Here is a 16,331-nt window from a genome sequence, read left to right on the forward strand (position 1 = left end):
ATATTTTAATACTATATTAAACAATAAAACTATTCATACAAAACAAGTACTAAAAGACATGTATGTGTTTTTCAGGGAGAACCGGGAAGACATGGAAAAGATGGCTTAATGGGTAGTCCAGGTTTCAAGGTGTGTATGGTTTATATAGCTTATGAGTGAGCATCAGGGAAAATACACCAATATTAAACTAAATTTTTTTAACAATTGATCCTGAGATTAAATTAATGAGTAAATTTTTAGAATTTCTTTGGACTTTATAGTGAACTCTTATTATAAAGTATAAGATTACTGGAGATTAGAAGGTTGAGTAGTGTGTTTGGTGGGTAAAAGATAGATGTCCTAACATGATTCAGGGGAAAAAAACAACCCGATACTCTTCAATGTAATACATTTTTTTTAACAGTTGTATGGTATCGGTATGGGAGAATTAAAACAAAAGAGAATTGCAAAGTACCAACCATTGACCCATTGCCCTAGAGATCAACCCGAAGGTACATGGTCATTCTGATGGATAGTTTAAAATCAGACAAACGAAGCAACTCCGTGTTCTCTAGTTGATTTAGACTCATCGTGATCACATAGAACAGCAGTTAGTACCGTCCCCCACCCCCTCCCATGGTTTCCAGGCTGTCTCAGGAGCCCTGGTGCCAAATAGGTTATCCATTGGGCTGCTAACAACTGCAAGGTCAGCAGTTCAAAACCACCAGGCCACACTGTGAGAGGAAGATGAGGTTTTCTACTCCAGTAGAGTTTCACTCTTGGAAATCCACAGGGGCAGTTCTACCCCATCCTATAGGGTTGCTATGAGTTGGAACAGACTCAGCGGCGGTGGATCTATTGTTTTGGGGGGATATTTACAGGTACAGCCTCTCCCTTCTCTCACAGAATGGCTGGTAGGCTCCAACTGCTGCTTTTGTCTTAACCACGGGGCCACCAAGGTGCCTTTGTTATCACCATCACATGCTGACAGAAAGAACCCTTTTAGTCGCCAATTATCAAACAGAAAGGTGTATATGAGCTCTGTGTCTTGTGAGCGAGCAAGAGAAAATGTACCAATATTAGATATTTTTAACCTTTTTTTAAAAACATTTGAACATGAGATAAAATTAGGAAAGATATTAAAATGTATTTGGAGCCTATTGTGAACTCATGTATTAAGTACAAAATTATTGGAAATGAAGTTGGGTTTATTTGATAATCTTTTGGTTTGTTCTGTGGGTTAAAGACAGAGGTTCTTATGATTCAGGGGAAAAATAACCCAGGACTAATTTATTTTTTTAAAAAATCTGGTGTATGGTATGAATATAAGAGAATTAAAGCAAGAGGGAATTTTTCCTCTCAGTTTAGTTAATTTAAGGAAAACATTTTTCACAGCTTTCTCTATCTGCAAATGACCATCTATGTTTGTAATAAGGTGAGACCCATGAAAGACTTGGCTTCCTCTGACATTTCACTCTTAAAGAAATGAAAGAAATCATGAAAGTGGGAAAATTAGTGTTTATATAAGATGATATGGTTGAATTTTTTTAAAGTTCTGGTTGTGTTAAGTTTTCTTGGGCCTTCTCCATGTGGTTCATTTTCTACCTTCCAGGGGAATTTATAGGATATGCAACTGTGAACAGCGCTGGAATACGCTTCGTTCCAAGGCTCTCTGTCCTAAACCCATTTTATAGCAAGCACCTGAGATATTCACAAGAAAAATGCTCTTATTTTTCTTTCTCTCTTACTCTCAACTAGAATACAATATTCTGGCTGTCATAACATAAGAGTGACATAATTGTTTGCGGTGATCTTTGCTTGTGATACAGCACTTGGCTGGTTAGAAACATACACGGCTCTTGCTGGTCATTCTCAAACTGTCTCGATGCTTGAAGGTGTGTGTGGATTTCAATAGGCGATTTTTTTTGACAGTTTCATTGAGCTGCGCATTGTATATACAGTTTATTTTTAGCTATGCATTTTAAAAATTCTATTGACCTGTGACTGTTGTGTATTGTATATGCTAGTAATTGTTTCCTTTGAAAAAAGGTGTTTTACATTCTAAAATTTGGATAGGAAATATAATGTTTAAATAACTTGATCATAGGAATTTATGGGGAAATGAGCTGAAAATTATTATAATTTTTAAAGATACCTAAAATATATGTTATAGTGCTTATTTTAAGTAAGTAGATACTAAATTTAAGTACCAAATACTTTAAAGAAATAATTTATCAATAGCTCCATGTGTAAGGAAAATTCATTTTGATTTTTATTTGGGAGCCAAGACAAATTAGGTTCAAAACAAACAAACCAAAACAGACAAACAAAAGCAATGGATTTTAAAATGAGAATGAAAATAAATATGAAAAAGAATGACAAGGTATTTTGATCATATTTAGATTGAACATTAAAACACTCTCCTGAAACATGAATGTATCAGACCAGGATTATGCTATAAATTAACCCAATTACCTGTTTTCATCGAAAACATTTCTTGATACTGGATTACTTCATCCAGAAATAATTTCTACTGTCCTCTCTGTTTCTAATGTGCTTAGTATTGTTTTAATAAATGTAGAAGAAAATGGACTTCTCTATCTCTTTGTATCAACTCATTTACAAGGGAGAAGCAGGACCACCAGGTGCTCAGGGGCCGGAGGGACCACGCGGAGAACCTGTGAGTACCTGGCCCATCAACGCTGAGGGATGAGGCTCTTTTCCTGTCCTGAGATTCTTTGGCTACTTGGATTTCTGTTCTCACACGCTCCATGTTTGTCCTGTGACCCCCAGCTTTGAGGATTGAATGTTGTGGGAGTTCTTTGTGGGACAGCAAAAAACATGGAAATATTGGATCTTTTAAAAGCCAGGAAGAGTTTGGCTAGCAGGAAATTTGCATGGGCCCTGAACCACAACCGCAGGCAGTTAGGTCCACACAAACAATGGATGAACGCAAACATCATGGTGTGTTGCTGGCGATGCCGCTTTTACATTGTTTTGTAGCTTGCAATCTGGGCACATGTGTGCAATAAAAACTGGTCAGAGAAGCATATGATGAGGCAGTATTAAATCTAAATCTTTAATATCATTTATTTATACCAAGTGTCCCAGGTGACTCCTAACTTCCGATGCATTTTAGAAATCACAGTTTGCTGCCCTGTTTTAATCCTAGCACTCACAGTCAACATATAAAGATCAGCAGATTTCATTTAATTCATCAATCATACTTGTTCAAAGAGAATTTTTCTATTTTTTTTAAAGTGATAATTTAGTCAGGGTATGATATGATAGTTAAGGGTGTACTACAATTTATCATAAAGCGTTCTGCTGAGTGGCCCAGAACCTAATTATTTGATGTTAGAGGGAGCGAGGAGGTCTAAGCAAAGCTTCTTTCATGGGGTAGAGGGACTTGAATCACTTGGTTAATAAATACTCATTGGACTCTTACCTTGTGTATTATGTCCTGAACTATATTTATTGGCTGAGTGATTCTAAGACAAGTTCAACATTTTGTGTACTAGTTTATACAATTTGTTAGCAAGGACTTAATCACACCTAATTGAAAAGGAAATGGGAAAGTGTTCCAGCTAAAACTCTGTGGTAAAACATGAATATATTTTCATGGAGGATGATTGGTCTACCATACCCTTTGTGCTAGGTAGGGTTATTGCACCAAGTATAAAGCAGATTATATAGAGGTAAATAAGTTCTAAGATATAATTTTTGTTCTTCATTTGCCATCTTCATGGGAGAAGACAGGAGTTTCTGGACTGGGTTAGGAAATGAAATAATAGTTCAGGATATATTGCTATTTATGTCATATATGGATTGGACATGCAGTCCGATGGTGAGGACGAAGATGACCGCTGCTATATTTCAGCTGTATAACCCTCACATCTCTGAAAATCTTCCTCTGCATCTGCAGGAGCAGATGAGTACAGTGCATTCCTCGCAGGGTTGTGAAGCATGCAGAAGGAAGCTCATTAACATATGTTAAAATATGGCACCGATGCACAGGGCAATCATGAAGTACTGAAGGGTTTGTGTAGGAGGTGTCTTGTGACTGTAAATATGAAAAGCAAGCTTTATTCTTTGATGATGAAGTTTTTCAAGAATAAAATAATGAAAAGAACGACTTTAGAGGCAGGGGATGAGCTACACACTGAACTAGAGTTCACATTTTACCAAAAGTCCTCTCACTTACTGGGTTTGAGCCCGTGCTGGCGCCTCGTGACCCCCTGGGAGGGTCTGAGACTGGAAGTGCTTATGGAAGTCTACAGCCCAGTTTTTCTCCTGTGGAGCTGCTGGTGGTTTCAAACTGTCGACCATGCAGATCACAGCCCAACTCGAGACCTCGACACGCTAGCAATATGACAATAACCTCGGTGGGGGGTGAGGCGTGTGGAGACAGAAAGGGCTTGCCTGATAAAGAAACATAGACGGCAGGTGTCATTTGGGTGGAAATACTGTAGTCAGCAGACAATTTTGTCAGACCAGGATTTCCATAAGAACAGCTGGAAAGTGACAGCTGGCAAGGTGATTCCAGTTCATACTGAAGTGGCCTCAGAGCTTCCAGTGGCTGACTGTTAAAGAAGTACATCACCAGGCCTTTCTTCCCGGAGGCCCCTCTGGGTAGATTGAACTTCCTATTTCACGACAGACGGCAGACAAGCGCCTTGATCAGGTGCACTCCCCAGGGCCTCCAGATGAAAGGTGTGGGGGGCACTTGTGAACATGTGAATGGACATGGAGAGAAACCAGGAAGAATGGTGTGCGCTCAATGTATCTGAGCAACAATTAGTGAAGGGTTATTGGACATGGTAACTGGATATGAGACTCGGTGAGCTTGTTTAAGTTCTCATTCCAGAAATTATGTACTCGGTGTGCACCTGTGGGAGGTGAGCAGGAGGGAGTAAGCCAGTCACAGATGTGGATGAAGAGGAGGAGCAGAGAGGAGGCAACAGAACTGAGAGCTGGACAAAATCGTTGATACGACGCCTTGGTCCATTTTGCCATAGGAATAGTGTTATAAAGAACAAACTCATCTTTGAGTTTGTGTCAACCATAGCACAACGCAGATAGCATGCATTTACTTTGAAAGAAATCATGCTGTGATTCTGTTAATGAAATCTTCAAGATATGACAAAATACCAATTTATAAACTATCAAGGGCTCATGAGGGAGGGAGGAGTGGGGAGGGAGGGGAAAATGAGGACCTAATATGGGGGTTTAAGTGGAGAGAAAATGTTTTGAGAATGCTGTACAAATGCGCTTTACACAATTGATGTGTGTATGGATTGCGATAACAGTTGTATGAGCCCCTAATAAAATGTTTAAAAAAAAAAAAAAAGAAAGAAAAGAAGATTAAACGGACAATGCAGTGTTTGGGAACAGTAGTGCCCGAGCAGGTATTTTCCTCCCCTAAGGCTGATGGTTCCTCGTGGGGGGCCGAGGGTGGCCACCGTGTCCAGTTTGTTCTCCCTTGGCTTGCTTCAGCCTTCTTTGAGACTCCTCTCTGCCCAGAGGCTTGCATTAGAATCTGTTTCCATGAGAGGCAGCATGGTCCATCGGTTTCAGCCTTTGGACCCTTCACTCACCTTCTCCTTCGAGCAGTCATTGTGTGTGTTGAATTCAGTAATGAGAGCAACAAAGATTTTGTCAAAGAAACGGGGGTATAGACCTTAAAAGGATGAACAAATAAACACCTAAGTTACACACTTTCAATAGAAAAATAAAAAGCAAAATGTCAGTGCGGTGGGAGAGAACAGTTTAAATGTCAACTCTCCTCCTTAACTAACCAAATATTTTAACCTCTGTTATTCCCAGCAACCCAGATCAGTAAGGTAAGACAGGGATCCTTTAACCCTTTCTCTCACTTCCCTTTCTTTGCTGCTGAGTGGCAAAAAGGAAGCCAAGCATTCTAGGCCAGGGCACAGACTACGTTTAGAAAGTAATGAATAACCATCTAGAACTTCCCACTGTTCTCTGTATGTAAATATTTTGGCTTATATTCTTTTCCATTACAAACTATTCTGGTATCCTGACAACTAATAGAAATGTTGTTAGAATATTAGCCTGTGACATTTAAGCTTTGCCACTTGTGAAAAAGCTTCAGAAGCCTAGACAATTGAAGTTTATAGATTTGGTGACAAAAGAAATAAAGACTGTATCATTGCATGTGAATACTGGTTTTAGATATCTATAATGAATGGTTTGGCACCACAAAAAAGACTATAGTCACTAGATTTGGACTCTATTGTGGTAGCCAAGGAAATTAACAGAGCTTAAGTTAGAAGAACAGAAGCTCTTAGAAAAATGTTTTCAAGTTAATTAAACCTAGCTTATGGCAATCTGATGATGATTCACCATTATAAGCAGATTGGTAAATATGAACACAGATTCTGGGAATTCAAATTGAGGACAATGTTTGTATTTCTTTGGGAAATTATTACATTATCTTAAAGCACAATTCACATGCGTATACCCACATGCCAATACTTTGGATTTTGAGTCTTATGTTGACCACTTATACAAGCATCAGCCTAATTTACCTTCTAAGTGGCAGGTTATATCCATTAGACTTCCATCCAAGTGCAGTTCTAACAACTGATGTCTAATTGGGTTAAAAAATTTATCACTGTGTTGAAGAATTATCTATTTTCAGTCATTCACTACACAGGCACCTACTGAGTATCCACTTTGTGCCGGATCTTTTACCAGTTGAAGTTAAAATGAAGATTAATTTGTCATCCCTTGGCCTTGAGGATTCAGATGAGTCTGTTGATAACAGCATTCCATAAAGCTTTGGAGGTAGACCGAGAAGAAACTGAAAAGTCTAGAAGATTCTTATAACCCTGCTAGGTTTGATGACATCACTGAGTCAGAAAAATTCTAACACAAGGTGTTCTTTTCGTCAAATTCTGGAAAATAAATCAGTTCGGCAGTTGCTTGAGGTAATAAAGGCAAGATGATGTCATATGTCTCAAAACATAGAAGTAAAAGAAATATGGTAATCTGGGAAGGTCTTCAGATAGTTCAGCTTGACGAAGATATACATTGTGCGCAAGGTATAAACTCAAGATTGGGCTGTAGAGGTCAAATCAAGAAGGATCTTTCATGTTTTTGTTAAAGAGTTCAGAAATCTGTCTGAACGTGAGGGAACCATTAAGTCATTTTAAAGAGAGAAATGATATGTTCAGATACTCATTTTAGAAAGCCAGCTCTGAGAGAAGAGAATGGGTAAGTGAAAGGTCAAGGTCAAGGACAGGGTCTGACAGCAGTCAGCTGAGCTCTGTTATTGACCTCTATCACAGAACCAGGCAGTGTTTTCAATCTGTTATACATAGGGCCCCTCACTATGCATCAGCTCAACAACAACTTTTACCATATAGTCCTGGGGGAGTCCTCGTCCAGTTATGAAAGGTCAGTGGTTGAACCCATCGACCACTCCTTGGGAGAAAGACATGACAGTCTGCTCTGGGAAGATTCACAGCCTTACACACTCCATGGGGATAGTTCTGCTCTGCCTAATAGGGTGGATGTGAGTCAGAATCAACCCCAGAGCCATGAAGAGCATTCACAGTTGGGGTTGGGCTATGGGTTGATTTGAAATAAGAAGATATCTGCAGGCCTGGAGACTAATTGGATATGGGTAAATAAGAAAGAATGAGTCTAAATCGTCTTGTATGTTAGACAGCACTTGCATTCTAAGTGATAGAGAAAAGGAGGAAGAATCAGTTTTGACTAGAGGAGGTGAACTTAGATTTTTTTCCTGAATGATACATGTCTAGATAGTTATGAAAGATGTTTAAATAGGAAAATATGCCTTTGGGTTATAGACAATAATAGATGTGCAAAAAGTGGGAACTAATACAATTATAATAAAAAAATTCTTTCTTTTAGAAGTAAGGACATTTTAGAAAAACTTCCGTAACTACTGGGCTTAGTATGTCATCCTTAGGTTCACCCTTAACATTCATGTATGTAATATAGCTACATCAAAAAGCATGTGAGCACATATAGGTGCATGTTGCAGGTCTTGATAGGTCATGAGCTGGTCAAAAAGAAGTTTTGCTTATAGCAATTTGAACTAACTTGATTTAAATCACCTGTATCTTCTGTATCATCAACTTTGTTCAAACATATCTGTGATTTTCACCCCACTTTTTTTCTGTTGCTCTGAATTTGATTTTTTTTAATGTTACTTTATTCTATTTAATTTTTTATCTAATATTTTTTCTTTGTTATCATGTTGGCAAATTTGAACATCCAATACTCAGTGTATCATGTATGTAAATCCTAGCTAAGAGGTATACCATGTGAATATAGTTGCATGAAAAAGAATCTTGCAGAAACATCCTGCGGTTCAATCAGATTTCAGTTACTTTGCTTTCTTGTCCTGCAGGTTGATTTTTGATGTCTGTTATATTCCAGCCTTTGCCTGAATTGTAGTTTATTTGCATGTTATTGTTTTGTAATAAAACAAACATGAAATTTGTGGTCACAGGGTTCGCTATAGGACACAGCAGAACTGCCCTAAAGAATTTCCAAGGCTGTAATTCTTCATAGAGACAGATTACCACATCTTTCTCCCTATGAGTGGCTGGTTGTTTCCAACCACTGACCTTTCAGGTAGCAATGGAATGCTTAAATCACTGTGACACCATGATCCCATTGGGACTACATTTTAAAATTGTTGTTGCTAAGTGTTGTGTTGATTATCAGCTGATGCACAGTAGCCCTATGTGCAACAGAATGAAAACCCTGCCCGGTCCTGTGCCGTCTTCACAGCTTGTTGTGCTAGCCCTGTGTCCGTCCATCTCGTTGAAGGTCTGCCTCTTTTCTTCCAACCCTTTACTTGACCAAACATGAGATCCTTTTCCAGGAACTGGTCTGTTTGGGGACCAATATGTTCAAATTAGGTGAAACACAGTCTTATTTATCCTTACTTTCAAGGAGCATCTGGTTGTACTTCTTCTATTAATAAAATCTATTTTATTCCTTCTTCTGACAAACCATGGTATGTTCAATATTCATTGACAACACCATCATTAAGGCTTGGGCTTTTTAGTATTTTGTGGTTTTTTTCATTAAAAAAAAAAACAAAACATTCAGCTTGTCTGATTACAGTTTAATTTTTGTGCCAAGGAATGGATAATCAGGTTGCTTTACAGAACCCTCAATTGTAGGAAATAAGCTTTCCTAACTTCTCACAAAATCACTCTGGTTTAATCTTGAGCAATTGTGCAGGAGGGACCATCAAGCAGTATGGAGGCAACTCACTCAAAAAACTCACTGTAATAGAGTTGAATACAGCTCACAGCAACCCAAGAGGACAGGGTAGAACCACCACTCTGGGTTTCCAAGACTATTATTCTGCAGGAGTGGCGAGTCTCACCTTTCTTCAGAACAGCCAGTTTTTTCAAACTGCTGACCTTGTGGTTTGGCCCAATGCGTAACCACTATCCCACCAGGGACCCCACATATCATTAATTGAAAACAATAAGAAGGACTATTTGTTTTAAACCTAAATAGCGTTTGGATGAAATTACTGTTAGCCACCTAATTTGCTTTGGCCAACTGTTGCTGGCTGAATTCCCTGCAGCCCCAACATCTTCACCACTTGTTTATTATGGCTGTTCCAGTGCTGGTGCTCAATCCTGATGGTGTGGTCTTTCAGGGAAACAGTTTTCCTCTAGGAGTTGGAGCCTTTCACTTGCTAGTTATCTTCTGGCCAGCCAGCTCCGTTGTACACAGGGAAGTGGGTGCCTCAGGGGGAAGAATCATACACGGCGCTTGGATTCTGAGCTGTGACCTGGAGCTTCATGAGGCCGAGACCAAGGGTGTCATGGTTTCTGGATTCGTAGAGGTGAGTACCTATTTCTACGTTAATGATGACTTTAGCCCTAGTGTTCTGCAAATGTTTGCTGTATAATTTTTCTAGGAATGAAGATGTGGTGATTACTGTAGAATAGCTGTGGACTCTGACTCATAGAAGGTTTTGTTCTGTTTCTTTTCCTCATACCTCTTGAATTGCTGCTAAACCACATGCTATGCTTGTCTTTATGATGTAATGTTAACAGCTAATCTGATCTCAAGTCATCATTTACATAAGAGAAAAGTACTTCTTTTGTTTAATCATCTTCTCTGTGGTGTGATGATCTGACATGCCATTTTTATAGATGGAGGCAGAAGACCTGTGTAAAGTTCCCGAGGGCACTTCATGTCCAGCAGTTCATCTTCAGCTCTTTCCCATGTGGAAATTCCATCTTATTATGCTAGTAATAGGGACGTGTCTTCATTTGTCCTCTTGACTGTGTAATTGAAACTTAGACCGAGGATAGAGGTACGAGGGGAAAAGAAAGCTAGCATCGCCATTGTGATTCTTTTTATTTGATTTACAATTGTACGTTGTTTATCTTTTCGTACTGAGCTGTAACACTGCTTTCCAATTTTTTTGCAGGCACCAGGACTGGTACGTTCCCAGTATGTGTTGAGTGATCTAGATCTGTTATTAAAGGTTTCATGTAACTCTTCTCAGGGGGAAGCCAATACATTTAACAATTTATAAAGCAAAACTTCAAAGTATGACTATATTTATTGTTATAATAATCCCCTGATAGTTTCAGAGGTGATGGTTTTAAATGTGACTGACAGCAACTTTCTACTAAGCATTTAAAAGTACATTTTCTCTAAATTAAATACTGTAAATGTCTGATTTGGCTCTAGGAGTGACGCAATCTGTAAGCAATAACTACAGATCTTTCGTCTCTCAAAATGTGATAAATGGCATTACCTTTTCCTTTCGTGTTACAGCTAATGCTGGCCCATTATCTGTGTGAGTCAGTGAATAAAATCATACCAACTTTCATCGTGGATTTGTTTGATTCATTCTCATCTACGTCATATTGGCGCCGTGAAACTAGACGATCAGCAGAAAACTTCATCAAGGAATATTCTCAATCTTAAACTTAGAAACACTGTAGTTACAGTATTGACTTTTCTTCTAAAATCTATTTACAAGTGTGATCATTGTAAGAACCATTTATAAACTCATCTCTTTACTGAGCCATGAAATTACCAGAAAATAAATCCAACTGAAATATGAAAGGGCGCATAATTGGCTGGGAACAGAGAGTGTGTCCTCTGAGTGTGTAGAAGTCCTTTGTCGCTGATGCAGATTCAGTAGTCTCACTGGCATGGGAGGCTTGGTATGACAGAAAGGAACTTTGAGTCGATTGTAATTGCATAAAAATTATGTTCTTCGGTTATGATGAGGCACAGGGGGACTCATGCATCCTCTCTGTTTGCTACCTAACAGCTACTCACGTGACATTTTTGCAGTAGTCCTAACACATTCTCCAAAATGAACAAGGGGCAAAGCAGTTTTGAGCGTGGAGAAAAGTCTGCATATTTTACGTGACCTAGAGTGAGCACTGTGGTGACCAGATGATTTTATTCGAGATATTTCTTTTCTCTATATTAAGAAATGTTTTCATTCTAAATATTTCTTCTCTCTCCATTATGGATTGTTTTCAAAATGATATAGTGTGGCTATCACAGTCAGGAGAATACAGTATTTGTTTCTAAGAGTTAACATGAGAATTGCCCATCATATGGGTATATTTGAGGGAGGATGAAACACATGGGGGATTTGATTACATAGGATTGTTTGTATCCATAGGAGTTTTTAATTGTTGATGACCAGGTAGATGTATAATAATTAGATAATTGGCTACCAATATTCTTGATTATATAAATTGTTTCTAAAAATGGTTTTGGTTTTTGTTCCATTGTTTGAAATAGATATGTCTGGTGAAATCAGAGTTACTGGTTTATGCTGTTTTAACTTTTTTCCTTTAAAATATTTGAGATGTTTTTGGCTAGATAAGGTGGCGTCATGATCATACGTGTGGCTGCTAACTGCAAGATCTGCGGTTGGAAAACACCAGCCACTTCATGGGAGAAAGTCAAGGCTTTCTACTCCGTTAAAAGGTCACAATCTCAGAAACCTGCAGGGGAAGTTCTACCCTGTTCTCTAGGGTGGCCATGAGTAGGAATCAGAATTATTGATAGGTCTAAAAAATAAGTGAAAATATAAGTAATTTCCAGAAAAAAAACCCTTTCATGAGTATCCTAAATAAAACTTGTATTTATAATGACATTTTAGAATATATTGGGTTACTCTAGTGGTTTACAATGAATTTAATTCAATAAGAGTGATCCGCACATGATATTAAAAGGTATTTCTTTTAATAATCCTATTTCAACAAGTGGTTTTCAATGAAAATGTATTTCTTAAAAATGAAATATAAGCAATAATTTCGTAAAGTAATATTCTGATTAAACCTGACCCGAGTATTTTTAAGTAAGATGGTTTATTATTTAATAGCATTGATTTATCTTGTCATGGTAGACATTTGTCTCCTGTGCTGTCTCTAGTCAATAGGAAAACCTAGAGTTGATGAGTTTGTGTAAAGTACAAATTACTTCTAAACACTGTGTTTTAAAGATGGAATGACTTACCACACAGAATGGGAAAGGAAACCTGCACCACAAACATTTGGAAATGTTTGTAATAAGATGTAAAGGGCAAGTAAAAAAGTAATACTACTAGGATTCTTGTTCATACATGCAGGGGTTTATTCTTAACTGTGTTGATCCATAACTCTGTAAGCAGTGGGTGAATGCTTACCCTTAGTAAGTTCTCTCAGTAAGGCACTTGCTTCAGCCTTGCTAGGATATCTTCAAAAAAAATGTCTATTGAAAAATCATAGGCTCCAAGGCAACCTAATTGGCCAGTTAAATTCAAGGCAGAGAAGGTTATGCCAATTGTTTCTTGGAATTCCAAAGAGGTCATCTTTACAAAATTTCTGGAAAGACACAGGATGACCCCAGGTGGGTTTTCAGCAGAAAATTTTAAAAACTTAAAAACTGCATTGGTGAGAAAATTCCCAGCAAAGTTGTGCCGAGGAATTTTTTCCTGAGGACCATTCACCTACTCATTTTTCAAAAGGAGCACAATCACCACTTATACTCCGCAGCTATGATCTGGCTTTGTGGGACTTCATTTTGTTTCTCAAATGCAAAGAACATGATCTGAGTCCCTTCAGGATACTAAAACTGCTGTTTTGATGTGATATAACTCAATAATTATGATCCTATAAAAAGGTCAGCTGATACAACTATTATTCAAACTTTACACACCAATCACTAAAGGTTGTAATGAAGAAATTGAATAGGTCTACTAAATTCTTCTGTCTGAAATTGATCAAAAATACAATCAAGATGCCCTGATAATTATTGGCAATTAGAATTAGAACGTTGGAAGCAAAGTGGAAGGGAGAGTGATTGGAAAATATAGAATTTGTAATAAAACATAACTGGAGTCTTATGACAGAAATTTGCAAGACCAATAACTTCCTATTTGCAATTTTTTTCCAACAACCAAACAGAGACTGTACACATGTATCCCACCAGAGGGAATACATGAGTACCAAATTGACTATATCTGCAGGAAGAGATAAAGCTCAACATCAGAACACAAAATGAGTCCAGGGATCAGCTGTGGAATGGTCTATCAATTACTCACATGTAAATTCAGCTTGAAGTTAAAGAAAATTTAAACAAGCCCATGAGGCTGAAATATAGCCTTGGAAATATCCCCCCTGAATTTTCAAAGTATCCCAAGAATAGACTTAGAGCATTAGCACTAATGAAAGAAGCCCAAGCAAGTTGTGTGAGAACATCAAGAACATGATAAAGGAAGCGAGGGAAAAGGTCATTAAAAAGACAGGAAAGAAGGAAAGCTCAAAGTGGAAGACACTCCGAAGCTTGCTCTTGATGTTCCAAAGCCCATGGAAGAAACGATGAAGTAAAAGAGCTGAAGGGGGAATTTCAAATAGCAGCTCAAGAAGACAAAGGAGAGTATAGTAATGAAGTGTGCCAAGACTTAGAGCTAGAACTCTAAAAGGAAAGAACACTCAGCATTTCCCAAACTGAAAGCCAGGAGAACTTGAAGCATTTGCTGATGAAGATCCAGGACTGCAGGCCTCAGTATGAATCACAACTTAATGTCATGAGTACCCACCTCCTCACAACTGAACACATAACCAACACAGTGATAGGTGAGGAAAAGATTATCACAGATGTAATCGTCCTTGAATCCACAGTCAATGTTCTTGGAGGTATCGGTCAAGACACGGACGGCATAACACCTCTTTAAAGGGTTGAAAGTCAAGAGTGTCACTACGAAGACACTCTTCGGAGTGCCTGACCCATCCATAGTATTTTCAGTTACCTCGTATGCACGCGCAAGTTGGACAAAGAAAAAGGAAGACCAAAGAACGGACACGTTTGGATGATGGCTGGGATGGGTGTTTCACGCTGACTTTGGTGGGCCAGATTTTCCCAAGATATGACCTATAGCATGGTCAACTCCATCATGGGATCTTCTGTGAAGCAGCTCAGCAGTTGTGCAGCTGTTACATATCCACTACCGTAGAGTGCTTGCCAACGCCTAGCAACTGCCACGACAGAGCTGAACTGTTCCTGTGGGGTTTGCTAGACTGTTAGTCTTTACAGGAGTAGATCTCATCTTTCTTGTGAGGGGCAACTGGTAGTTTGGACCTGCTTAACTTGTGGATCACAGCCCAAGAAGTAACCCACTATACCACCGGGGCTCTTCTTAATCTAGTCACACTCCTGATATGATTAAGGGAGGTTTCATTAAGGTTGTGGCCAATATACAGTACATATAAATTTACAATTTATGGAAGCTGGTGGACTTCTGACCTAGTGACATAATGGTTACCATTGACCTGCGTTCTGCAAGGTCTGCCTTCTATTCCGGTAAAGAGTTATAGTCTCGGAAACTTGCAAGAGCAGTTCTACTCTGTCCTGTAGGGTCACCATGAGTCAGAATGGACTCAGTGGCAATGAGTTTAGTTTTTTTTGTTTGAGTGGACTTGGATCCTGCCTCTGTTTCACTGGCCTCCTATAATATTGCCTGCCATCCTAGGAGCCATCAGGAGACTGGATTCATTTGACTGCTTTTGGATTCATTCAGCTCAGCATCCACCAGTCTGTAGTCTTCCTGCTTCATGTTTCTGCTTCCTGTTCACCAACCTCTGCAGCTATAGGAGTCAGAAGTCTTTAGCTTACATCTGACCCCCACACTTGAACCTGACTGGATGTACCAACTTTCACAACAGTGTGGGCCATTTCTTAATATAAATCTCTTTCTATTTATACAAGCATCACTGGTTTTGCTTCCCTAGAGAACCTAGCCCCACACATTTGTTGGGGAAGAATATTGAAAATACTATGGACTGCTAAAAGAACAAACCAATCTGTCTTGAAAAGGTACAACCAAAATGCTCCCGAGAGGTGAGGATCGTGAGATTTCATGTCATTTACTGAGGGCTTGTTATCAGAAGAGATGAGTCCCTTAAAAGAACAACATGCTCAATAAAGTGCAGGGTCATCGAAAAAGAGGAAGACCGTTGACGAAATGGATTCATGCTGTGGCTGCCCAATGGGCTAGCCATTACGGTGATCGTGACGATGATATAGGATGAAGCATTGTGGGGCACATGGGTGCATGTTTCATTCTATAGTGCACAGGGTCACTGTGAATTAGAGCTGACTCAAGACATTTAACAACAGCAAGATGTCAAAGAACATAAGGCTTAAAGAGACGGGATCACTTCCTTCAGATCTATACAGACTTAGGTCAGAGGTCATGAGCCACATAGGGCTCTTTTTGTATTTACATGTGGCTCTGAAGTAAAATTGAAATGGAAAATAAAACTATCATAGTTTAATTTATAGAACTTTTAAAGGTGATTATTATTCAGATAATGGTGATTATATTTGTTTGTAAGAATATACTTATGACTCTTGAATAATTTTTAAATTGTGGTGAGGAACAGGATCTTCCATCTCAAAGGTTTACTGACCCCTGACTTAGATGGAAGCTATGTCAAGAAATGATAATGTCACATTTGATATCTTGGTTAGTAAAGATATGGTATACGTCTATGGCTTTGTAGCAATAATTTTTGACTTACCCTTATGGGCTCTCACATTCTCTTGAGAAGTCATAGAATGTACATGATCTGAAACATATAATGTCAGGTATGAAAAACTAGGGAATGTCCCCCATAAACCTATTGAAAAAAAAAAACCCTATATGCTATGTATACTATAGTATATAGAAATGCTATGGTGGGTTAAGATTCTTAAAAATTATTAAACAGAGTGGAGTTAATCATGAAAAGGGGAGTGTTATTAATTTGATCAAAGCTTGGAGATCAGTAGGGAAGTTATATATAGTTTTTCACTAGAAAGGG

The 16,331-nt window shown here is 38.6% G+C and overlaps 1 protein-coding gene across 1 annotated transcript in view; it reads left to right on the forward strand.

Annotated features, from left to right (window-relative positions):
* COL21A1 (collagen type XXI alpha 1 chain) overlaps positions 1-16,331 on the forward strand; it is a 194,316-nt gene that overhangs the window by 130,312 nt on the left and 47,673 nt on the right. The window contains exons 16-17 of the mRNA XM_045294892.1: positions 76-129; positions 2,606-2,659. Of these exons, the coding sequence (XP_045150827.1) occupies positions 76-129; positions 2,606-2,659 (108 nt within the window). The remainder of the gene's footprint in view (positions 1-75; positions 130-2,605; positions 2,660-16,331) is intronic.

This window comes from Echinops telfairi, unplaced genomic scaffold (assembly GCF_000313985.2).
Source record: "Echinops telfairi isolate 266 unplaced genomic scaffold, ASM31398v2 ScPeMD7_3533;HRSCAF=4204_1, whole genome shotgun sequence".
NCBI classification, from domain to species: Eukaryota; Metazoa; Chordata; class Mammalia; order Afrosoricida; family Tenrecidae; genus Echinops; species Echinops telfairi.